The following is a 25016-nucleotide window of genomic DNA, read 5'->3' on the forward strand; positions in this document are numbered from 1 at the left end:
CGTTTTCATCAATCAATCAATCAAACTGGAAATTCACTTTCACTCTTCTGCGTTATGCTTTTTATGATGTGTTTTATTCCTCATGTAAAGCGTTGAACTGCCTGAAAAACGAACTGAAAAACCCTATCCCTCACGTGCCCATAGCTGCATGTAACGCTGCATGTAACGCTGCATGTAACGCTGCATGCAAAAGTACATTTTTATGTGTATTTCATTTTTTATTTATTTTTTAATCTGTTTCTGGATGGTGGTGACATTTTGCCTCGTACCCATCATGCACTAGAGATGTACTTAAAAATGCCATCCGAAGAAAGTAATCCCACTTATACAACGGCATGCAAATTTCTCGATTCTGATTGGCCATTTACACGTCTTTATTGGCAACAATCCACGGTCCTGGGCTCAGGACCCGCCCACAACCGAATCACATATCACTCCCCGGCTCACTCCGGGAGAAAACAAGATCGCGGACAACAAATGGATATGTTGATAGCACCATAACGACTAAATATGAAGCGATTCTGTCAAGGGGAATGTGTTAGTCCTTTAAACAATGTTGGATGATGTAATTGATGGGTCTTGAGTCAATCTAGAACAAAAGAAAAATCGCGGATTGATTGATTGATTAATTGATTGATTTAAATTTCTACTTCCTTCCCACTGACTGCAGCGTTCACTCTCACACTGTCCGACGCTGGCGTACCCACAAACACACACACACACATACACACACACACACACACACACACACACACACACACACACACAGTGACACACACACACACACACACACACACACGCACACACACACACACACACACACACACTCCTGTCTGCAACAGCGGGGGAGTCAGACTGAGAGAGAAGCAGCGCTGTTTTAAGTGAGCATGGTCTATTGAATTGATTGATTGGTTGATTGCTAATTTTATTACTGTACCCCTGGTTTCCAACTGGTTAAGTTTAGGCTAAAAGAAATAAATAAAAAAATAGGGCGAAGAAAACGTTTTTTTCCTATAGGGCAAAGAAAACGTTTTAATTTGTTTTACCTACTTTATATAGAAGCATCTAAGAATGAAGTTCTATGGAAAGTAGGTCTGCATTCCCTTAACAATTGTGTGTATTGAGCCGTACTGTATTGTACCCATTCTGCATCTGGTAATACAATTTTCAATCAATCATTCCAATAATACACAGTTGGATGTGTTAGTTGGTTGGATGCACTTCAAGCTGCTTCCACATGAGGCAACTTCTCTCAATCATTCCAATAATACACAGTTGGATGTGTTAGTTTGGTTGGATGCACTTCAAGCTGCTTCCACATGGAGGCAACTTGTCTTTTTTGTAGTTGTGGGAACTACTTTTTCTGGCGGATGGTTTTTTCAATAAATCTTCGATTAATGTGTGTTTATTGTATAGAAATAAGGTTGGATGAATCTGGCAGTTGTATAAAAGCTTTACACCACTTGTAGTCGTGATTTGTGACCAATAAACCATGCCTAGGGGGGTCTAACGACCCTCGGCTGCGCCTCGGGCCTAACGACCACCCCTAGGCATGGTTTATTGGTCACAAACCACTCCTGCGCGTGATGTAATGCTTAATTATATCCCCCTAATAATCCCGCTCCTCTCGTGGAACTTTCCTCCCCAGATGACCACTCATCGACTTCCCCACCCGCTAACTCTGCCAATCGAGTCGGTATGACGGCCGGCCCAAGCCGGAGGCAACGCCGACAGCCGGATTCGATACCGGTGTCTCATGCGTTGGTGACGACGAGCGCAATGTCCGCTGCGCCCCACCCAGCCGCCTAAAGAGCAGCACCTCTGTACACTTTGTTCTCACGGGGCAGAGGGCGCGCAGGACGGGGCGGGTTCTGCCAGTGGTTCTGCGGTTCCAGAGACGTCGTGGGTCCGTGGGCGACAGTGGCTCAGGAGGTAGAGCGCGCGCCCGGTAATTGGAAGGTCCCCGGTTCGATTCCAAGCTCCTCCCGGGCAGCGTGTCGAAGTGTCCTTGAGCGAAGACACCTAACCCCTAATTGCTCCCGATGAGCACCTTTGCGTGGTCGCCTCCGTGTGAGCGAATGGGTCAAATGGGAGGATCAAATATTATAAAGCGCTTCGGATAAAATAATGATATAAATGCAGCGTTTACCTTTTATCCTCGGCACCGGGGGGGGGGTTCAGCCTGGCCTCCCCTAATATTCCAATCCCACCACGACACGTACACAGAGCGTGTGTTGCTTTTGAATGAGACAGCGGAGGTAAATGTCTCATATAAAACTGGTGAATGTGACCTTTTTTGTAAATTGCCAATTTATAACAATCGTTCGTCTCTTTTCTGTTGTTCTTTAGAGGAAAAGACCACGTTCCCGGAAGCGGATCGTAATAACAACATCGTTTTGTTTCGTAGATCTTGTGTCACAGAAACTGGGCCTCCCTGCTCGGTCGGACATCTCGTCTGTGGCCATCCGTGGTCCTACCGTATATACCGTAATTCCTCTAATAGTAACCCCGGCTTGTATTTGTTTCAACTGTAGCGGGTACCAGGCTTGTATTAGGAGGAGGCCTGTATAAGAGGGAGGCCTATATTTCAAATTTTCAAACGGATCATAATGAATAAATCAACATTTTGTGTCAGTTTGAACCCAGTAAAATGTACTGGGTTCATTTATTGAAACCAAGTACTGTATGAAATAGTAAACAGTGCAATTACAGGTGGTCACTGGTCATTTCAACGTTTTCAAAGTGAAATCAAGTAACTAGCTCAGTATGCAGCTCAGTATATTAGTAACCCGGCTTGTATTAGGAGGCCGGCTTATAATTGCTTAGCTCAAGAGCGCACCCGGCCATTAATAGAGACCCGGCTTGTATTTGAGACCCGGTTACTATTAGAGGAATTACGGTATAGAGGGTATTTATTTAGGGGCGGCACTGGCGACAGGGAGGTAGAGTAGTCGCCTGGTAATCCAGATCTTCCCGGTTTGATTCCCGCTCCTCCCGGGCAGCTAATTAAAACACATCAAACAAACAAACCAAATACAATCACAAGGTCTGTAACACAGAACAGACACATTACAGTTAAACGGCTGAATGTTGCAGGTGTGTGTGTATTACTACTATATAGACCGATGACTTGACCTTTTGACCTCGGTCAGCGCCGTCAGTCTTTGACTCAGCTGTCAAAGGTCAAGAGTGAAGGACCTTTCCACCGAGCTCGAGTCGAATCAGAAGAAATCTGTCATGGTTACAGAAACATACACACACACATGTAGGGCTGACCTTCGAATATTTTTTTGGAATTCGAAGCTTCTTTGTTGTTGTGGGACTTGTACAGCACTTTGTTCAACTTTGTCAGTGCTGTAAAGTTTAAACCTTAAGACAAACAAAACACTTTGCTTTCATGAAATATTGTAAGCCGTCATTTGAGGCTTTATAAAAGCAGCACAATGAACACAAATCTGTCAGTGCCGAGTCCGACCTCATCTTAAATAACAAACAGCATTGCTTGTTGTAGTTAACAAAGAGAGGCAGAGTTGATTTTGCTAAAAAAGTATTTAAAAAATATTGGATATATATATATATTTTTTAAATATATTCGAATTTTATCTTCGTATTCGAATCCCATGCCCATCGAACGAAGCTTCGAGGTATTTAAGACAGCCCTACACACATGCGATTACTATACCCCTTTGCGGTTCAAGAGTGCAAGTATAGTAATAGCAAAATCCCCATTCATCTTGATTACTACCCCCCCCCCCCCCACGGAGAGATTTTGTTCAGAGGAATGGTAATATAGGACAATTCTTTCTCCGCTTCTCCTTGAGTTGATCCCTGAAAACACCAGAGGCTAATAACCTCCTTCTCCCCACAGCTTTCTGACTCACTCACTGTCAAAATCCCCCTTTGTCTGGTATCTCTGCTAACAATAGCCCATCTGCTGAGCTGTCCTCTGACTGCGGCTGTCTGTCTGACTGTGTCTGTCTGTCTGACTGTGTCTGTCCGTCTGACTGTGTCTGTCCGTCTGACTGTGTCTGTCCGTCTGACTGTGTCTGTCCGTCTGACTGCGTCTGTCTGTCTGACTGTGTAATTGTATCTGACTGTCTGTTTGACTGTGTCTGTCCATCTGACTGTGTCTGTTTGTCTGTTTGACTGTGTCTGTCCATCTGACTGTGTCTGTTTGTCTGTCTGACTGTGTCTGTCTGTCTGTTTGTCTGTCTGTCTGACTCTGTCTGTCTGTCTGTCTGTCTGTCTGTCTGTCTGTCTGTCTGTCTGTCTGTATGTCTGTCTGTCTGACTATGTCCGTCTGTCTGACTGTGTCTGTCTGACTGTGTCTGTCTGACTGTGTCTGTCTGACTGTGTCTGTCTGACTGTCTGTCTGTCTGACTGTCTGTCTGACTGACTCTGTCTCTCTGTCTGTCTGACTGTCTGTCTGTACACTATCTGTACAGTATCTGTCTTTCAGCCCACTATATCTGACAGACGCAGTACAAGTCACAACTGTGGCCCAGCTAAAATGTGCTTTTATTCACACAGCTTAAACAGAAGATAAGATTTGTGCTTTGTTGTTTGGGAGGCGCGGTGGTGCAGCGGTTAGCACTGTTGCCTCACAGCAAGAAGGTCCTGGGTTCAACACCCAGCAGGGGGGGCTTTCTGCGTGGAGTTCTTCCACCCCGTGTTTGTGTGGGTTTCCCGCCCACACCAGAGAGACGTGCTACGGGAGGCGGCTGGAGTCGCTCCCGAAAACTAACGAGATCACGTTAGACACGGCGAAAAGTGTACATAAATAAATAAATAAAACAAGCTTTCATGTCGGTGTATTCCGCTGATCTAAAGCTGCAGGACCAGGTGGCTCTGAGCTGCTACGGCTAATGTTCAATCAGCCTCTTCAGTGTGGCGCCCAGAGACCGTGCTGCAGCCAAGAACCCTGTAACCTGCCACGCAACACGGTGGTATAGCTTCAGGCTGCATTCTGTGTCCAAGAGAGAGAGAGTGTGTGTGTGGTGTGTCTGTGTGTGCGTGTGTGTGTGTGTGGGGTACCTCTCCGACACCTGCTATGCTGTTGTCTTGCCGTGACGCAGAGCCCCCAGCAGGTGGGGGGCTGAGGCCGCCAGGAATGGGGGAAAAGCGGTGCGCGGTCACATCATCGCGGTTGATACACATTGAGTGTTAGAACATTAAAACATTGTTTCCAGATGCAGGTTCAGGGAGGTTGGATCGGAGGTCTCGCTTCTCTGGCAAGAAGAAAATGAACATTTCCCTCGTTTCTGTGAACTTGCTCTTAAGCTTTCTGGAAAACGGGGGTTGGGGGGGGGCAAGGGGGGGGGGGGGGTTGTGGGGGGGGGTTGCGGGGAGGGCGGGGGGTTGTGAGTGAAGAGGAAGGGAAGGAGGAGGGGGGCGGGGGGGGGGTGAACAGAGACCGTAGAGGGAGACCTCCACAGTGGGTGTGTCTGATGTTTTGCGGGGGCTCAGGTCACCACAAAATGGTAAATGGTGCAGTTTTTATCCAAATTCTACAATTCTGTCTTCACATTTTACCCGTTCACTCACACATTCACACACCGACGGCATGCAAGGTGCCAACCTGCTCATCGGATCGGGGAGCAGTTAGGGGTTAAGTGTCTTGCTCATGGACACTTCGACGCGCTGCCCAGGAGGAACGCGAATCGAAACCGGGAACCTCCAGATTAGGCGGGAAACGTCGGGCCTTCTTCTTCGGGGGTTGGCACTGTTGCCATGGGGATGAACGTCACAAAGGGAGAGGATCAGGGAACGACCAGCTGGACCATCAAATACAATAACAAGTTTGCTGAAGACACAGTGGTGGTGGGCCTGATCTCTGCAAACGATGAGAGGGCCTACCTGGAAGAGGTAGAGGATCTGGCGCGGTGGTGTCAGGAGAACAGCCTCTCCCTGAACGTCAGCAAACCTAAAGCGATGATTGTGGACTTTAGATAGGTCGGGGGTCAGGGACTACAGCCCCCTCAGCATCGACGGGGCACCGGTCGAGAGAGTGAACAGTTTTAAGTACCTCGGAGTCCACATATCCGAGGACTTGACATGGACCACACACATTGACAATGTAGTGAAGAAGGCACGGCAACGCCTCTACTTCCTTAGGCGCCTAGGGAAGTTCCAAGTCAGTCAGAAGATCCTCAAGAACTTCTACTCGTGCACAATAGAGAGCATCCTGACTGGTAACATCACCTCCTGGTTTGGGAATAGCACCGCACAAGACCGAAGCAGACTACAGAGAGTGGCCCGTTCAGCCGAACGCACAATTGGAGGTGGGCTTCCCACTCTCCAGGGCGTTTACAACAAGCGTTGCAGGGCCAAGGCTAAGAGAATAATCAAATACTCTAGTCACCCAAACAACTGCCTCTTTGAACTGCTGTGGTCAGGAAAGTGCTACCGGAGTCTCATGGCCAGTACAGAGAGGCCATCAGGATGCTCAATGACAATGACACTGTGTAACATCCACATGTACACACTCACTTTAAACAAACACTCACCTTACCACTCACCTTATTCACTTTAGACACTTTAACACACTTTATATGTATCTCTATTATTAAAGAGATTTGCACCACATTCATACCTCATTTGCACCCTGCCCCACGTTCTGTACCGCTGCATTCTACCTCACTGGTACTCATTTTACTCTGTACTGTATATATGTATATTTACTTTACCTACTTTTTACTTCTTCATGTTTTACTTACTTTCTCTTTACTGTATGTAGCACACTGTCAGGGGCTCATTATTAATTATCCTGTCCGTATCCTTTTGTTCTGACGGTGTGTGTGTGTGTGTGTGTGTGTGGGTATCCCGCAGTGAACGGTGTGTGTGTGTGTGTGTGTGTGTGTGTGGGTATCCCGCGGTGAACGGTGTGTGTGTGTGTGGGTATCCCGCGGTGAACGGTGTGTGTGTGTGTGTGGGTATCCCGCGGTGAACGGTGTGTGTGTGTGTGGGTATCCCGCGGTGAACGGTGTGTGTGTGTGTGTGGGGGTATCCCGCGGTGAACGGTGTGTGTGTGGGTATCCCGCGGTGAACGGTATGTGTGTGTGTGTGTGTGTGTGTGTGTGTCAGCGTTCATATCTGCATGTGGAGTATAGAAATAGATTCTCTCCAAACTACGGTTGGCATCATTAATGTCACGACCCGACACACCTGAGCCGGTGGTGAAACGGAACAGTTTGTTCCCGCAGACATAGCGCGGCAGGACTGTATGGAACGTTGCCTGACACGGGGAACACCGCGCGTTCACGGTGGGAACCGTCAGATCCCCGAACGCCAGAAGTTCTCTCGGGAATCTGAAATATGAAAAGAGCATAATGTTTTGCCGCCTGTTGAAAACATCTCTCGCTGTGTTGTTTTTTTCCTCCCCACTCGTAGATCGTTGTTCCTGATTTTGTTTCTGTTTTCTTTTGTTCCTGATGTTTTTTAACGGATGCCTGGTTTTTGCAGGAACTGGAGAGAGTGACGTCCTTACAGACCAACCTGCAGCTGGCGGCCGTCATCTGCACTAACGCCAGAAGGTGATATTACATACAGAATGAGAATGCAAGCTGCTGCCCTCACATCAAAGAGAAGTCGCCTATTCTCAGTCCTCGCCCCACAATGGTGGAATGAACTACCCACCCCAGTTAGGACAGCAGCCGAAACCCGTCCAATCTTTCGCCGTCGACTAAAGACGCACTTCTTCAACCATTATCTGAATTAAAAAGAAAAAGATATCTAACCCTAACTAACCTTACTGTCATGCACTTGTCCTAATAAACTAACCCACACTGTAGCACTCAACACTTTGATGAACATTGTTACTCAGCTGATAGAGTTGTACCCTTCCTTCCTGATGACTTGTCGTACAGAACTTGTAAGTCGCTTTGGATAAAAGCGTTTCAGCTAAATGACTAAAATGTAAATGTAGTGGAAACTGAAAAGAAAAAGAACGCAGGATAGACCACCGCAGCACGGCCGGTATTCTGAGCTCATGGAGGAGAGAGAGCGGGGGGAGAAAATTAATGAATGTGGATGAGAGCCTTGACATTAAGTGGTTGTAGCTACGGCTGTGGGGGCGCTGGAGACGTGATCCAATAATAGACTTTTATACGTCTCCTGAACACGGAGAAGAGACCCAATTCGATTGGCACGTTCTCCGCCGAGCTACAGTCACTTCTCTGCACCTACTCCACGAACTCTGCCATGGGCACATTGCCCACGGAGTCTGGATTGTCCAGAGATTTAGATTTTATTTTATTTTATTACGGATCCCCATTAGCTGGTGCCATAGCAACCAGCTAGTCTCCCTGGGCTCCACAGGGAGATCTAGGTTCATCAATCTGCGCATGCAGATTTTGGGGAGTAGGTGCGAAATAGTTACTATAGCTCGGCAGAGAAAGTGCCGATCGACTTGGGATTGGTCTCTCCGTGTTCACGAGACTCGGGCGTATAAAAAAGTATATTCTAGCCGTAGGTACAACCACTTAATGTCCACATTCATAAATGTTCCCGCTCTCCTCCATGAGCTCAGAATACCGGAAGTGTTGCAGTGGTCTATCCTGCGTTCTTGTTCAAGGATCAGCCATTTGTCTTGGGTAGTGTCTAGATCCCATAGCCCGGGAGGATGTGTCTCCTTGTCACTGTTTGACCGAGCTGCGAAGGCCTAACTCGTCATAACTTGTCTGTAAACCTTCCTCTTACCTTTAACCCCTGACCTTAACCCCTGACCTTAACCCCTGACCATAATCACTCCCACCAGCTACAAATGTAAAAACGTCGTTGTTGTTCCTGCCTATGGGACCTAGACACTACCTTTATTATGCCACTCCAGAAAGCTTCCATTTCCATCCACCAGTGACTGCTTTGACTTCCAAATTCGGTTTCACTATTTTATCCCAAATAGAACCTAGATTTACAGGTTTTTTTTCCTCTTGTTAATATTGCACCCTCGTTATGCCAATTCTATATGGTGAGCATGCTGTGACCACTTCCTGTTGTGATGCCACTTCCTGTTTGCAGGCAGCTGAGCGTGTCGAAGGAGGGGTTTACTGAGGCCAGCCTGGGCCTGCTAGCCAATCAGAAGAGACGACAGCTGTTGACGGGTCTGCTTAAGTCGCTGAGGACTATCAAAACCCTGGTACTATTTTACATGTATTTTAGCAGATTTTGTAGTATTCCGTATCCAACGAATATTCCATATTTCAAAGAATATCTTGTGTTATTGTGTTGTGTACATAACCACCAGCCTTATCTTGTGTTATTGTGTTGAGTGAGTGAGTGAGTGAGTGAGTGAGTGAGTGAGTGAGTGAGTGAGTGAGTGAGTGAGTGAGTGAGTGAGTGAGTAAGTAAGTAAGTAAGTTAGTAAAGATTATTTTTTATAGCACCTTTCACAGACCTTTCAAGTTCAAGTTTCTTTATTAGTTGTCATACAAAAATACAGAATACTTTTATATGAAATGCTTTTTTCTGTTTTGCTCCTGAGTGTGCTAGATAAAAAATAGATAAAGTATAAAATAGAAAGTCCAAAGTACGTAAACAAGTGTAAACAAACGTTTTCAATATGCATATATACAATATACAATACAGAGTAGGAAAAATGTGTAACTGAGTTACAATACACTATACAGTACAATGCAGAAATGGGATGAGGTACAACTTATGGTAATGTGCAATGACGTATCAGTTGTAGTTGTAGTGCAAATCTCTTTTCCAATATATATAAAGTGTGTTAAAGTGTCTAAAGTGGGTAAAGTGGGTGCTACAGTGAGTTGTTTATTTAAAGTGAGTGTGGATGTGTGTGCTGTGAGTGTATTTGATGGTTTGTTACTAGGGATGCTCGATATTGGCTTTTTTACCGATACCGATATACCGATATTGTCCAACTCTTAATTTCCGATACCGATATCAACCGATATCAACCGATACCGATATATGCAGGGTTTCCCCCCCCCCCCAATTTCTTTTATAATTTCAGGTAATTAACATTACATATCTCTTGTTGTGGAATTAACACAACATTATGCATACTTTTGACAATAAATAAAATCAGAATTTGTTCTTACTTGCTTGCCTGGGTAAATAAAGTTTATAGAAATGTAAAAAATAAAAAATATATATATATATATATTTTTTGAAAACCGATACGGATATTTTCCGATATCACATTTGAATGCCGATATCGGCCGATAATATCGGACATCCCTATTTGTTACATAGTGTTATTGTCGTTGAGCAATATGCAAACCAATAAAGTGCAAAGATAGCAGCATGGTAAAAGAAAATAATAAAAAAAACGTGAAAGATCAGGAAAACCAAAACGGACAAAAAGACATAGAAGATTTACAACACAGAGCATAATTAGCCAAACGCCTGTGAACGGCCCCGTCTTTAGCTGCTTTTTAAAGGTGTTTAGTTGTTTACCGAGACCGCAGATCTCTAAGGTCCAAGGGCAGAGCATTCCATAGCCTGGGGGCCACGGGTTCGAAGGCTCGGCCCCCACAGACCGGGGGACGGCCAGCGATCTGTTGGTGGTGTGTGGACGCAGTAGATGGCAGATGTAGGCAGGCAGGTGCATAACCGCCAGCCTTGTGTTATTGCTGTGTGTTCACTTCTCCTCTCTTCTCTCTCTCTCTTCCTCGCAGCAAAGGACGGATGTGAGACTCAGCGAGATGCTTGAGGTATTTTAAGAAAACGCACACACATACACACACACACATACACACCCACGCACGCACGCACGCGCATACACACACACACACACGCACACGTTGAGCTCTAAAGGTCAAACAGTGGGCGTTCTCCTCTGGAAGCCAGACCCACACGGATGTTAGATTCCGTGAGTCCTGCTGTATCTGCTGTGAAGGCAAACTGTGACGCCGGTCAGCTTGATGTGAGCTGACGTCAAGGTCAGTGACACGGTGTGGACAGGTCAGTGACACGGTGTGGACAGGTCAGTGACACGGTGTGGACAGGTCAGTGACACGGTGTGGACAGGTCAGTGACACGGTGTGGACAGGTCAGTGACACGGTGTGGTAGTGGACAGGTCAGTGACACAGTGTGGACAGGTCAGTGACACAGTGTGGACAGGTCAGTGACACAGTGTGGACAGGTCAGTGACAGTGTGGACAGGTCAGTGACACGTGTGGACAGGTCAGTGACACGGTGTGGTAGTGGACAGGTCAGTGACACGTGTGGACAGGTCAATGACACGGTGTGGACAGGTCAGTGACACAGTGTGGACAGGTCAGTGACACAGTGTGGACAGGTCAGTGACAGTGTGGACAGGTCAGTGACACAGTGTGGACAGGTCAGTGACACGGTGTGGACAGGTCAGTGACACGGTGTGGACAGGTCAGTGACAGTGTGGACAGGTCAGTGACACAGTGTGGACAGGTCAGTGACAGTGTGGACAGGTCAGTGACACAGTGTGGACAGGTCAGTGACAGTGTGGACAGGTCAGTGACACGGTGTGGACAGGTCAGTGACAGTGTGGACAGGTCAGTGACACGGTGTGGACAGGTCAGTGACACGGTGTGGACAGGTCAGTGACACGGTGTGGACAGGTCAGTGACACAGTGTGGACAGGTCAGTGACAGTGTGGACAGGTCAGTGACACAGTGTGGACAGGTCAGTGACACGGTGTGGACAGGTCAGTGACACGGTGTGGACAGGTCAGTGACAGTGTGGACAGGTCAGTGACACGGTGTGGACAGGTCAGTGACACGGTGTGGACAGGTCAGTGACACGGTGTGGACAGGTCAGTGACACGGTGTGGACAGGTCAGTGACACAGTGTGGACAGGTCAGTGACACGGTGTGGACAGGTCAGTGACAGTGTGGACAGGTCAGTGACAGTGTGGACAGGTCAGTGACACAGTGTGGTAGTGGACAGGTCAGTGACACGGTGTGGACAGGTCAGTGACACAGTGTGGACAGGTCAGTGACACGGTGTGGACAGGTCAGTGACACAGTGTGGACAGGTCAGTGACAGTGTGGACAGGTCAGTGACACAGTGTGGTAGTGGACAGGTCAGTGACACGGTGTGGACAGGTCAGTGACACGGTGTGGACAGGTCAGTGACACGGTGTGGACAGGTCAGTGACAGTGTGGACAGGTCAGTGACAGTGTGGACAGGTCAGTGACACAGTGTGGACAGGTCAGTGACAGTGTGGACAGGTCAGTGACAGTGTGGACAGGTCAGTGACAGTGTGGACAGGTCAGTGACACGGTGTGGGGCCGTGTGTTACAGTTGGGTATGTGTGTGTTGGACCCAGACGCAGTACAGAACAGAGAAGACGGGATGCAGGAGTTGATTTTCACAATATAAGCAATACTCTTTATCTCTGAGTGCAGTGAGTCCCACGTGGACACGGTACGTGGCGAACAGAAGAAGAGACGACGGCTCAGTCTCCGCAAAACACGACACGGTAACAAAAGCACTAAACGGGAGAAACTAAAGGGGAGAAAGCAAGTCTCAAACGGGATAAGCTAAATACTAGGGCTGTCCCCGACTAAGGATTTGGATGGTCGACTAGGATTGGCCAAAATGTGCCGTTAGTCGACTATTGGTCGCCCAAAAAAAAGTATAATATTTTTTTTTCTTTTTGTATCATTCCATTTGGGCTGTGGGGGGGGGGGGTGCTTAATGTCTGAAGGAGTCGACGGAAGGCTTCTTGTCCTCTGCAAAAGCATGCAATTGGTCCACTGATGGATACATCTTGATATTTGTCTAGTCTAGTGTGTTCATTAGATGGGTGAAATCCTCTTTCAGTGCCTCTGTGCCTGTTTTCGTAGGCAGTTAGCCTCTGGTATGCGTGCCATTAGCGTTAGCCACGCTTCTAGGCCTCTTTTCTTTTGGAAAGAATGATACAAAAAATTAATTATAATTATATACTAAGAGGTTGGCCAGTCGACTACGGCTCCTTTCGACCGATTAGTCGACTAATCGATTAATAGGGGTCAGCCCTACTAAATACTAAACACGGCGAACGACGGTGCTGCAGACACACCCATCAAGGTACACTTTCAATAATAATTTCACACGACAACAAAACAAATGGGCGAACGGACTTATTCCCCACGGCGGGAGCGATAAGTCTTTACTCACAAAAAAAGAGCAGTCGTCTGGCAATCCGAAGGTTCCCCGTTCGATTCCCGCTCCTCCCGGGCAGCGTGTCGATGTGTCCTTGAGCAAGACACTTAACCCCTAATTGCTCCCGATGAGCAGGTTGGCACCTTACGTGGTCGCCTCCGCCGTCGGTGTGTGAATGTGTGAGTGAACGGGTAAAATGTGAGGAACAAATTGTAAAGCGCTTTGGATAAAATCGCTATATAGAAAAAGCAGCCATCCTCCCTGGCTCCTACTGTGTAGAGATCAATGAAGGCTTTCAATCAATCAATCAATCAATGGTAAATGGACGGTATTTATAAAGCGTTTTCATCCAAAGCGCTTTACATTCGCCCATTCACTCACACGATAATAATGAACTCAGACGGTTTGGACCAGGTCTTATCACTATTACTACTGTTTGATTGAATCCTGCCACCCACTACTGTTCACTACTACTACTACTTATTTGTTTATTTGTTTATTTTATGGATCCCCATTAGTCTACACCAGGGGTCAGCAACCTTTTTGACATGGAGTGCCTGTTTGAAATATAGTTGTAACTAGTGTGCCTCAACAATATTCCATGCATCGTAATTCTTTTTTCTCATAATCAGGTCTTTTTAATGATAATTTTTACATTATTACATCATTATTGTTATTGTTATTATTAACAATATTATTATGATGGTTGTATCAACCCTAAATCTGAGTTGGGGGGGGGGGATGCAATGCAGACAAACAGCTGCATACAGTGCGACCATTTCACTCACATTTGCCCATTCATTTTTGGACACATCACACACCATCGGTGTGTGTACTGTACGTGTGCTGTCATAGCTCCACCTACAGGCCTAATGGAGAACACCAGGAGAACACCAGGATGTGAATGGAGGGTGAATGTGAGGTATATCGTGTAAATAAGTTTTGATTGATCGCAAGACTACACTGTAAAAAAAAAATTATTAGTTACCAGAACTTAAAAATATTGAGTTCAGTTACTGTGCATTAAGGTTTTCAGTTTTCAATCCATAATAAGTTAACAGAAAAATAAGTACACAACCACATTATTTCAACCTAATAAAACTATGTTTATTGTTATTGTTTTAAGAACACAAGTTGACTTGGTAATACTCACATTTTGAGTAAAAAAATTGCTTTTAACATGTGCAATGTTCAATGAAATAGAAAAATAAATAATACAATTTGTTGATTAATCCCACTGGTCACAATGGTGACCGTAATAATGTTTTTGTTATAAGGCTCTTCAAATGTTACTGAATGATGTAGCAATGTATTTCCAGCTAAATTGAAATAATAAACAAATAAAGGGTCTCAATTAAATATGTGGAAGTAAAAAGAACCTGTGGGAGGATTTCAACAAGATAAATGCGACAACAGTGCAAAATAGTTCACTATAATATTTCAAAGAAGAAAAAAAAAATAAAAAATTAATTTTTATTTTTATTTTTATTTTTATTTTTTTTAGTGCTGCCCCCTGTGCCTATGCAAATGCCCCCGCGTGCCTATGCAGGCACGCGTGCCTATGCAGGCACGCGTGCCTAGGGTTGCCTACCCCTGGTCTACACCCATGGGTGAAAGACTATTCTTCCTGGGGTCCTAACACACAACCTACAACATTACAGTACATTACATTACAGTAATAAAAAAACAATAAAAACATAGGAAACACCTGCCTAAGGACATTCTCAACATCTTCAAAATCTCACAAAAAAAAAACACACAAAGGCTCCAACCACAAATACAATACTTACTAAACTAACTAACTAAACTATAGGGCTGTCTTAAATACTTCGAAGCTTCGTTCGATGGGCATGGGATTCGAATATGAAAATAAAATTAGATTAAAAAAAATATCTATATATTATTTTTTTCGGTGCAAAATCACCTCTGCCTCTCTTTGTTAACTACAACAAGCAATGCTGTTTGTTATTTAAGATGAGGTCGGACTCGGCACTGACAGATTTGTGTTCATTGTGCTGCTTTTATGAAGCCTCAAATGACGGCTTACAATATTTCATGGAAGCAAAGTGTTTTGTTTGTCTAAGATTTAAAAAGATTTAAACTTTACGGCACTGACAAAGTTGAACAAAGTGCTGTACAAGTCCCACAACATAAAAAAAAAAAGATTAAAAATAAATAAATAGGGGCGCCCTCGTGGCGCATACCATAGTGCCTCACTGCCTCGCGCACCTACGCGGCCGACCCGGGTTCGATCCCAGCTCCCGTCGTTATTTGTCGCATGTCTTCCCCACCTCTCCTCCCGTTCGCCCTCTCCTCTGTCGGTCCTGCGTGACCAATAAAGCTGTAAAAATGCTAAAAAAGAAAAATAATAATAAAAAAATAAATAACATTTATAATTTTTTTTTTTTTATCTCGAAGCTTTGAATTAAAATCCAATCTCGGCCCCGAAGCTTCGAATTCCAAAAAAATATTCGAAGGTCAGCCCTACTAAACTAACAATACTAACTAAATAAATCACTAACTCAACTGTATTTGAGTTATCACTATTACTACTGTCTGATTAAATCCTGCCACCCACTACTGTTCACTACCACTACGACTACCGTCCTTCGGATGAGACGGTCCTGACTGAATCTCGGTCGTTAAAGAACCCAGGACGCCTATCGCAAAGATTAGGGGGCTCCCCCGACATTCCTGGCCACATTCCCGGCCACATTCCCAAATCAGGTCTCTGACATCAAGGCCACCTAATCATCCCTTCCCCTTAATTGGCTGATATCAATCCCCGTCTCCTGCGCCATTGAGCCTGCGTAGCCCAAGGTTGGGTGCTACCAGTGGTGGTGAAGGAGGCAATTTCCACCCTACATTATGGGTAGCGCTTTGAGTGTCTAGAAAAGCACTATATAAATGTAATGACTTATTATTACTACTACTACTACTACTACTACTACTACTACTACTACTACTACTACTACTACTACTACTACTGCTACTACTACTACTACTACTACTACTACTACTACTACTACTACTACTACTACTACTACTACTACTACAGTACTACTACTGCTACTACTACTACTACTACTACTACTACAGTACTACTACTACTACTACTACTACTACTACTACTACTACTACTACTGTTATCACTATTACTACTGTCTGATTAAATCCTGCCACCCACTACTGTTTACTACTACTACTACTACTACTACTACTACTACTACTACAGTACTACTACTACTACTACTACTACTACTACTACTACTACTACTACTACTACTACTACTACTACTACTACTGTTATCACTATTACTACTACTACTACTACTACTACTACTACTGTTATCACTATTACTACTACTACTACTACTACTACTACTACTGTTATCACTATTATCATTACTACTTGTTCTATGTTCTATTATTATTACTACCTATCCTACCTGTACCCCCCCCCCCCCCTGCTATGACACTTGCATTTCCCCAAGGGGATTCATAAAGGAATACAAGACTACTACAATAACGGGGGACAGATGGGGACGGACATAAACCCACAGACGTTTATATAACCTGTGCTTTCCTCCCAGAGGGGAAAGGGTTAATCAGGTCGTGACCCTATTCGATCAACCCTTTCCTTCAAAACAGTTACAGACGATAATGGCAAACTCCTGTGAATATTTGGGTCTGAATTTTGATTCTTGGGAGTCGCAGCTCTCTCTTCATCACGATCATCCAGGCAGTTGGATAGATTAGAACCCAGACTGCTGGTAACCTTAGCATTACTAAGCTTGTATGTTGGCAGCCTGTGAGATTTAGTGAGCTATATTGATGTATAGTTCTGAGGTCATGGGAGAGTTGGAGCCATATTGATGTATAATCCAGATAGATACAGTGTGTAGAAGATAGGCCCCCCCTCCCGCCCCCACACCTGTGATGGATGTACTGACTCTATAAGTGACTGGTTGATCTCACTCCTATGTTCCCTCGTAGGAGGAAGACTATCCAGGCGCTATTCAGCTCTGTCTGGAATGTCAGAAGGCTGCCAGCACCTTCAAACACTACAGCTGCATCAGGTACGCACACACACATGCACGCACGCACGCGCACACACACACACACACACATGAACGCATGCAAACACACACACACACAGACACACACATTAACGCATGCAAACACACACACACACAGACACACACGTGAACGCATGCAAACACACACACACAAAGACAGACACAGACACACACATTAACGCATGCAAACACACACACACACACACACACAGACACACACGTGAACGCATGCAAACACACACACACACACACACACACAGACACACACATTAACGCATGCAAACACACACACACAGAAACACACATGAACGCATGCAAACACACACAGACACAAAGACAGACACACACATTAACGCATGCAAACACACACACACACACACACACAGACACACACGTGAACGCATGCAAACACACGCACACAAAGACAGACACAGCCACACACATTAACGCATGCAAACACACACACACAAAGACAGACACAGACACACACATTAACGCATGCAAACACACACACACAAAGACACACACAGACACACACATTAACGCATGCAAACACACGCACACAAAGACAGACACAGCATGCAAACACACTAGGGCTGTCCCCGACTAAGGATTTGGATAGTCGACTATGATTGGCCAAAATTTGCCGTTAGTCGACTATTAGTTGACAAAAAAAAGAAAAAGAAAAAGAAAAGTATAATATATATTTTTTTATCATTCCATTTGGGCTGTGGGGGGGGGGGGGGTGCTTAATGTCTGAAGGAGTCGACTGAAGGCTTCTTGTCCTCTGCAAAAGCATGCAATTGGTCCACTGATGGATACACGCACACACACACACGTGTACACCCTTTGTTACAGCCTTGGCTCACAGCAACACAGGACACGTGAAACTATTTAAATAATCAAATAATTTATTAAGTGGTGTAAATAGGTGGGTGTGTAGAAAATGTGTGTGTTGTAAGCTGTGTGTGTGTGTGTGTGTTGTAAGGTGTGTGTGTGTGTGTGTGTGTGTGTGTGTGTGTGTGTGTGTGTGTGTGTGTGTGTAGAATATGTGGTGTGTAATGTGTGTGTGTAGAATATGTGTGTGTGTAGAATATGTGGTGTGTAAGGTGTGTGTGTAGAATATGTGGTGTGTAAGGTGTGTGTGTAGAATATGTGGTGTGTAAGGTGTGTGTGTAGAATATGTGGTGTGTAAGGTGTGTGTGTAGAATATGTGGTGTGTAAGGTGTGTGTGTAGAATATGTGGTGTGTAAGGTGTGTGTGTAGAATATGTGGTGTGTAAGGTGTGTGTGTGTAGGCTGTACAACTGTGCACAATGTGTCAGGTATAAACACTAATTAGAATAAAAATAACAATACAGTGTTGAATATTTACAGGATGGGATGGTGTATGTTTGGTGTGCGTGTGTGTGTGCGTTGCGTGTGTGTGTGTGCGTTGCGTGTGTGTATGTGTGTGTATGCACACTGCTCGCAGTCAGTTCAAGTTTCAAGTTTGTTTATTATATGTCACAACAAAATACAGAATACTTTATATGAAATGCTTATTTCTGAAAGAGCCCCTGAGAGTGTGCTACATACAGTAAAAGGGAAAGTAAGTAAAAAAATTTAAATGTTATTAAGAAGTAAGTAAAGTCAATATACATATATACAATAAAAGCCGCTCTGTCACAAGCAGTAATGTGCAAAAAGTATGAACATTGAGGTATGAACAAGTATGAAGAGTTGTGATTGTATATCAAAAAATTTACAATTTGTTTTGTTCGCAGATGACACTGTGAGCTGTCAGCATTATTTTCTGAGCGGAACTCTGCGTGGTCACGTGCTAGACGCACTGGGGATACGCAAGACTGGCTTTCCTTCAGACAACTTAGAAATAGAACTACTGCAGCTGTGAGGAAGGCTAAATCTGATTACTTTTTAGACTTAGTCTCGAATTCCTACTCTAACCCAGCTAAATTCTGGGGTGCAGTAAACCTGTCAAAAAAATAACCCTGCTACATTGCCATTGTGTATTAATGTGGCTGATTGTAAAATCTCGGATCCTCAGGAAATTTGTCTTGCTTTCAATAAACACTTCATTGAGGCTGGGTCCTTATTTGACAGGTTGTCTACTGGGCTGGCTCCACTGGATGTTGACTCTGACCCTAGCCCAATCTTCGATCATGCCTCGTGTGTACTTACATTTTCCTTCCAGCCATTTTCATCTAGTGAAACTCTCAATATCTTGCAATCCATAGACCCTAAGTGTTCTACTGGTGTGGACAATTTAGACAATTTTTTTTATAAAACTGGCAGCCCCTGTCATTTGTGAGCCATTGTCACACATCTTTAACCTTTCTATTGCATCTGGCATAGTCCTGCAAGTGTGGAAATCTGCCAAGGTGCTCCCCTTGCATAAAGGGGGGGATAGGGATAAGATGGATAACTATCGTCCTATCTCCAAACTATCATGCCTAGCCAAAGCACTGGAGACCTTGGTAAACAACCAATTAAAAACCTTTTTCTCAAGTTGCTCAGTGCTAAGTACTCACCAATCAGGTTTCAGAGCAAATCATAGTACTATTACAGCTGTTACTTTTGTCACTAATGACATTATTTCAGCCCTGGACAATGGGAAGCATTGTGCAGTTCTCTTTGTAGACCTCTCAAAGGCGTTTGATACAGTAGACCATCACTTGCTTTTGAATAGTCTAGCTAGCATTGGCCTGGATAAAGCCGCTTGTGCTTGGTTTCAGGACTATTTATCTTCAAGGTGTCAATCTGTGAATTCAGGTAACTTTCAATCTGATTTCCTGCCATTGTCTAAGGGTGTACCACAGGGCCGGTCCTCTTTACAATCTATATTAATGATATTGTTTCTAGTCTTTCAGCACTAGCAGGTTGTCAGGCTCATCTTTATGCGGATGATACAGTTGTCTACTGCATTGCGGATACTGTTCAGGAAGCTATTGTGAACCTGCAGCTTGCGTTTGACACTCTCCAAAATGCTCTAGCTAAGCTCAAGTTAGTGCTTAATGCTAGTAAAACCAAGTCTATGATGTTTTCTAGAGCCAGGGTTATAGATTATGACATGCTACACCTAACAACAGCAAATGGTTTGTATATTGAAAGAGTTAGTGAGTATAAATATATTGGTATATGGCTGGATGATAAACTTTCTTTTAAATTCCATATAGATAACCTAGCTACAAAATTACGGCAAAAGATTGGTTTCTTGTACCGTAACCGCGCTAGTTTTCCTATGTTCTGTAGGAAAATAATTATACAGGCTGTTTTTTTGTCAATATTGGACTATGGTGATGTCATTTACAGGCATGCGTCTGCGTCTACATTAAGGCCTTTGGATTCTGCCTACCACTCCGCCCTAAGATTTATTACGGGTGACAAATATGATACTCACCATTGTCTTTTGTATGAGAGGGTAGGCTGGCCATCTCTCTTGTTGCAACGTAGTTATCATGGGTATCTTTTTATCTACAAAGCAATTATTGGCAAACTTCCACCTTATATTACATCTTTGTTGGTCTGGAGTGCTGTCACCTACCAAACTCGTTCGAATGATCGGCTTGTGCTCAGGGTGCCTCGAGTTCGGTCTGAGCTTGGAAAATCTGCCTTCTCCTACGATGCTCCATACACATGGAATACCCTGCAAAAGACTCTAAAGCTCGGAACATTCCCGTCATTCATGGAGTTTAAAGGCATTGCACTTGACCTATGTACTGAATCATGTAATTGTTTTTAATCCATCATTGTAGTAATTGTAATTCATTGTAATTATGAACTGTTATGATATTTGTGTCCTTTGTTAACTCGTCATCACTGTAAATGAGGGAAACCTCAGTGCTTTCACGAGTATAAATAAAGGTTTGAAATGAAAAATGAAATGACACAAATTTTCACTGTTCTGGATACGATTTAAACGAGTTAGCTGAAAGTATTGAACATGAAATGACAAAACTAAAAAAATTGTTTGATGTAAACAAGTTATCGTTAAATGATTTTCGGTAATCGACAAATGGACGACAAGGTGCTAGTATCAATAGATGGCGTGGCTATTGAAAGAGTGTCAGAGTTTAGATTTTTGGGTGTAATAATGGATGACAAACTAACATGGAAATCCCACATAGCACACGTTAAAAAAAAGATGTCTAAAAGAGTATTTTTGTTTTAAATAAAGTGAGACATGTGTTAAAATATGATGCAATGCGAATACTATATTGCTCACTTATCTCACTGAAGTATGGGGAAATACATATATGACTACCATAAAATCATTATACATATTACAGAAGAGAGCGGTACGTATCATGCATAATGTCGAGTATAGAGAACACACAAATAGTCTATTTATCAGATCGAGGGTATTGAAACTTGAAGATATAGTGAAACTACATACGTTATTATTCATGTTTAGGGCAAAAAGCTATTCGCTGCCAGTTAATTTACAAAAGAAGTTTGTATGTAGTTCAGAAAGTGGGGATAGCAGGCGGAAATTTGATTTTAAACATCAGTTTGCACGGACCACTCGGAAGCACATGTGTCCTTCAGTGATAGGAATACAAATGTGGAATTCTCTCCACAATGACCTAAATGGATGTAAAAATATTTATCAATTTAAAAAAAATGTAAGATGAAAATAATTAGACGAAGACTACAAAAAGGATTAGACTCTTGCTTATTTTTTGCTTTTCTACATGTTGAATTGTTCATTTGTTGCTCGTTTTTGTTCTAGTCGTTTTGTTTTGAATTTGTTTAAATTTGCACTTTAGTGCAAGTAATGGTTGTATGCGTCGACCATCAAATTGACTTTATTTAATTGGATAGGGGGCAGGTATTAATAAGAATTTATTCTTCCTCCTGCTCCTTTTCGCTTATGGGTGTATTTGATTATAATAACTAAATGAATTATAGGAATGTGTAATGAACTGTAATACACTACCATGTGTGAAATGAAATGAAATGAAATATACAAATATATATATAAGAAATAAACCATCACTATAGAAAACACACTCAGTCTTCAGCTATGGAAGTAACCCCCCCCCCCCCCCCCCCCCGTCTGATAAGGGGTTATAGATGCTGGGCTGAGGCAGATCTAGACAGCCAATAAGACACTCCTGGAGATGGCTCTCCCAGGCGACAGGAAGGCATGTAGCACTCTGTTTGAGACATATTGGGGTCACTTATCTTTTGATCTGTAGAGTGCCACCAGCTCTTCTTTCATCTGGGACAGTCGTCTCCGTAACCCGGGGAGACGTGTCATCTTGTAGGAACAGCATGCTTCCTGCTGTATCTTGAGTCATGTTTGATCGGCGACGTCGATTCTACAAGTTGGATCTGACATTTCGCTCGATGGCACAGGCTAACCGCGCCGCAGCCGCTAGATGTACGATAATTATCATATTTGTGCGATAAAAGTGGCCCGCTCGTTACAGCAGCTCGTTGAGAACAGGCCTGAAAAAGAGGTATAGGGAGGTGTAGTCTGACGTCACTTTAGTTTCCCGCGCGGTCCACCCGTATAGGGATCTATCATTGGGAAAATGTATTATCGGCTATTATAATAATTCTGCCTCATGAACATTGGCAAGCTTTCCATTTTTGCACAAAATGAGTTCCCTTCTATCACTAACATTATTGCAATTATACGTAATTATTTCACGATTAATTGTGAATTGTTTCATGTTGAGCTATAGATTGTGGATGAATACACACAGAAAGGTACACCGTGCCAATGTTCATGCTTTATTTGTTTTAATAAACGAGACGATTTAGAAATGTGTCCATTGGAAATACATTGCAATTTCAAGCGAGGTGGACCGGCCGCCTAAATATTAAAGGCAACCAACTTGTGTCTAGCCACGCCCAACTTGCGTCTAGCCACGCCCCCGCGGCGATGCGGCAGCAGCAGAGCGGAGCGGAGCTCCGTCGCGGCAGCATTATGTAGCCGTAATCCCCCCTTTTTTACCATCGACAACTAGCTCAACTGGCAGCGCTGCCTTGCTGTGGATCCTGTTGGCCTATAACTGTTCCGCAACAGTAAGTTACTTCCGGGGTAGGCCTGATTGGCCCCGACAGGCACGTGACGCGCAACTTTCTCTGCCGCGCGGCACGCTCCGCTCCGCGGAGCGGCAGAGCTTGCGGAATTATGTAACCGTCCTAATCCGCCATGATTTTCATTCGGCGCTTCAGCTCACCTGGCAGCGGTCCTGCGATCCTGCGGTCCGTTGTTGACGAGTTCGAATCCCATCAAAAATTTTTTTTAACATGATTTTTTTTTTAACGTGTATTCTTTCGCCGGTTAAGGTTAGGCATTGTTTCGGAGTTGGTTAAGGTTAGAACGGTTAAGTTTAGGCGCTGTTAAGGAGCTGGTTAAGGTTAGAGTTTGTCTTAGAGAATGGCAATATTCTTTCTATGGTTAAGGTTAGGCATTGTTTCGGAGTTGGTTAAGGTTAAGGTTAAGGTTAGGCATTGTTTCGGAGTTGGTTAAGGTTAGAAGGGTTAAGTTTAGGCGCTGTTAAGGAGCTGGTTAAGGTTAGAGTTTGTGTTAGAGAATGGCAATAGACAGCCTATTTCCGCGCGACAGCTCTCAGCAGCCTCGTTGCGCGTCCTGAGTTTGCCGTGTCACGTGCCTGTCGGGGCCAATCAGGCCTACCCCGGAAGTCACTTACTGTTGCGGAACAGTAACACGCATCCTGTTGGTGACAAGTTCGATTCCCTTCAATATTTTTTATTTTAAATTTTTTTTAATGTGCATTCTTTCGCCGGTTAAGTTTAGGCATGTTAACTTTAAGCATTGTTTCGGAGTTGGTTAAGGTTAGGCATTGTTTCGGAGTTGGTTAAGGTTAGAAGGGTTAAGTTTAGGCGCTGTTAAGGAGCTGGTTAAGGTTAGAGTTCGTCTTAGAGAATGGCAATAGACAGCCTATTTCCGCGCTGCAGCTCTCTCACGCTGCCGCGGTCACATGGGCGTAGTGGCCAATCAGAGAAACGCTAAACACAAGTTGGTTGCCGAAAATATTCACGCGGACCGGCCGGAAACAACAATGACGTGACCACTACACCTAGGGGCGACAGTGGCTCAGGAGGTCGAGCAGTTGTCTGGTAATCCAGAGGTTCCCGGTTCGATTCCCACTCCTCCCAGGCAGCTTGTCGATGTGTCCTTGAGCAAGACACTTGACCCCTAATTGCTTCCGATGAGCAGGTTGGCACCTCGCATGGTCGCCTCCGCCGTCGGCGTGTGAATGTGTGAGTGAATGGGTCAAATGTGAGGAACAAATTGTAAAGCGCTTTGGATAAAAGCACTATATAAATGCAGCCATTTACCATTTACACCTCCCTATAGAGGCTGCGATAATGCATAATCAGTTTTTTCAGCATAAAACGTCAAAGACATGTTTAGCGGACGTCAAAAACCTATATTAACTTGTTGAAAATTACTAATATATATGTCCCCTTTAAATTATATTCAGGCTGGTTTTTAGCTGTGGCCTTACTTGCACTTAACATTTTCTAACAAGAATTGAATACCGCATGTTCCGCATGTGCTTCTGTTGCTTTTAAGGTCAAAGCTTTTAGGTAAATGAATGGCGTTTGAGAGTCTGTCTAAGTTGGGCGGCTATGTACCAGTTATGATGTACTTATAAAATACATCCACCTTTCTGTTCTTTCCCCCTGATGATTCTAATGGGTTTCAACCCAATGAACTGGCCTTCTCCCCTCAGCCCAGTAGTGTTGGAACATCTGTTATGAAAGTGTGAAAATACAAGCAGGCAGGCAGACAGGCAGACAGGCAGGCATACAGATAGGCAGGCAGGCAGGCAGGCATACAGATAGGCAGGCAGGCAGGCAGGCAGG

The 25016-nt window shown here is 44.2% G+C and overlaps 1 protein-coding gene across 1 annotated transcript in view; it reads left to right on the forward strand.

Annotated features, from left to right (window-relative positions):
• vps50 (VPS50 subunit of EARP/GARPII complex) overlaps nt 1-18935 on the forward strand; it is a gene marked incomplete at its 3' end in the record, with an annotated part of 123027 nt that extends 104092 nt beyond the window's left edge. Inside the window, exons 6-10 of the mRNA XM_084327070.1 lie at nt 7462-7532; nt 9016-9133; nt 10638-10673; nt 17084-17166; nt 18932-18935. Of these exons, the coding sequence (XP_084183196.1) occupies nt 7462-7532; nt 9016-9133; nt 10638-10673; nt 17084-17166; nt 18932-18935 (312 nt within the window). The remainder of the gene's footprint in view (nt 1-7461; nt 7533-9015; nt 9134-10637; nt 10674-17083; nt 17167-18931) is intronic.
• Between the last annotated feature and the right edge of the window lie 6081 nt (nt 18936-25016).

The sequence above is a fragment of the Notolepis coatsorum genome, assembly GCF_963971535.1.
Source record: "Notolepis coatsorum genome assembly, chromosome: 13".
NCBI lineage: Eukaryota > Metazoa > Chordata > Actinopteri > Aulopiformes > Paralepididae > Notolepis > Notolepis coatsorum.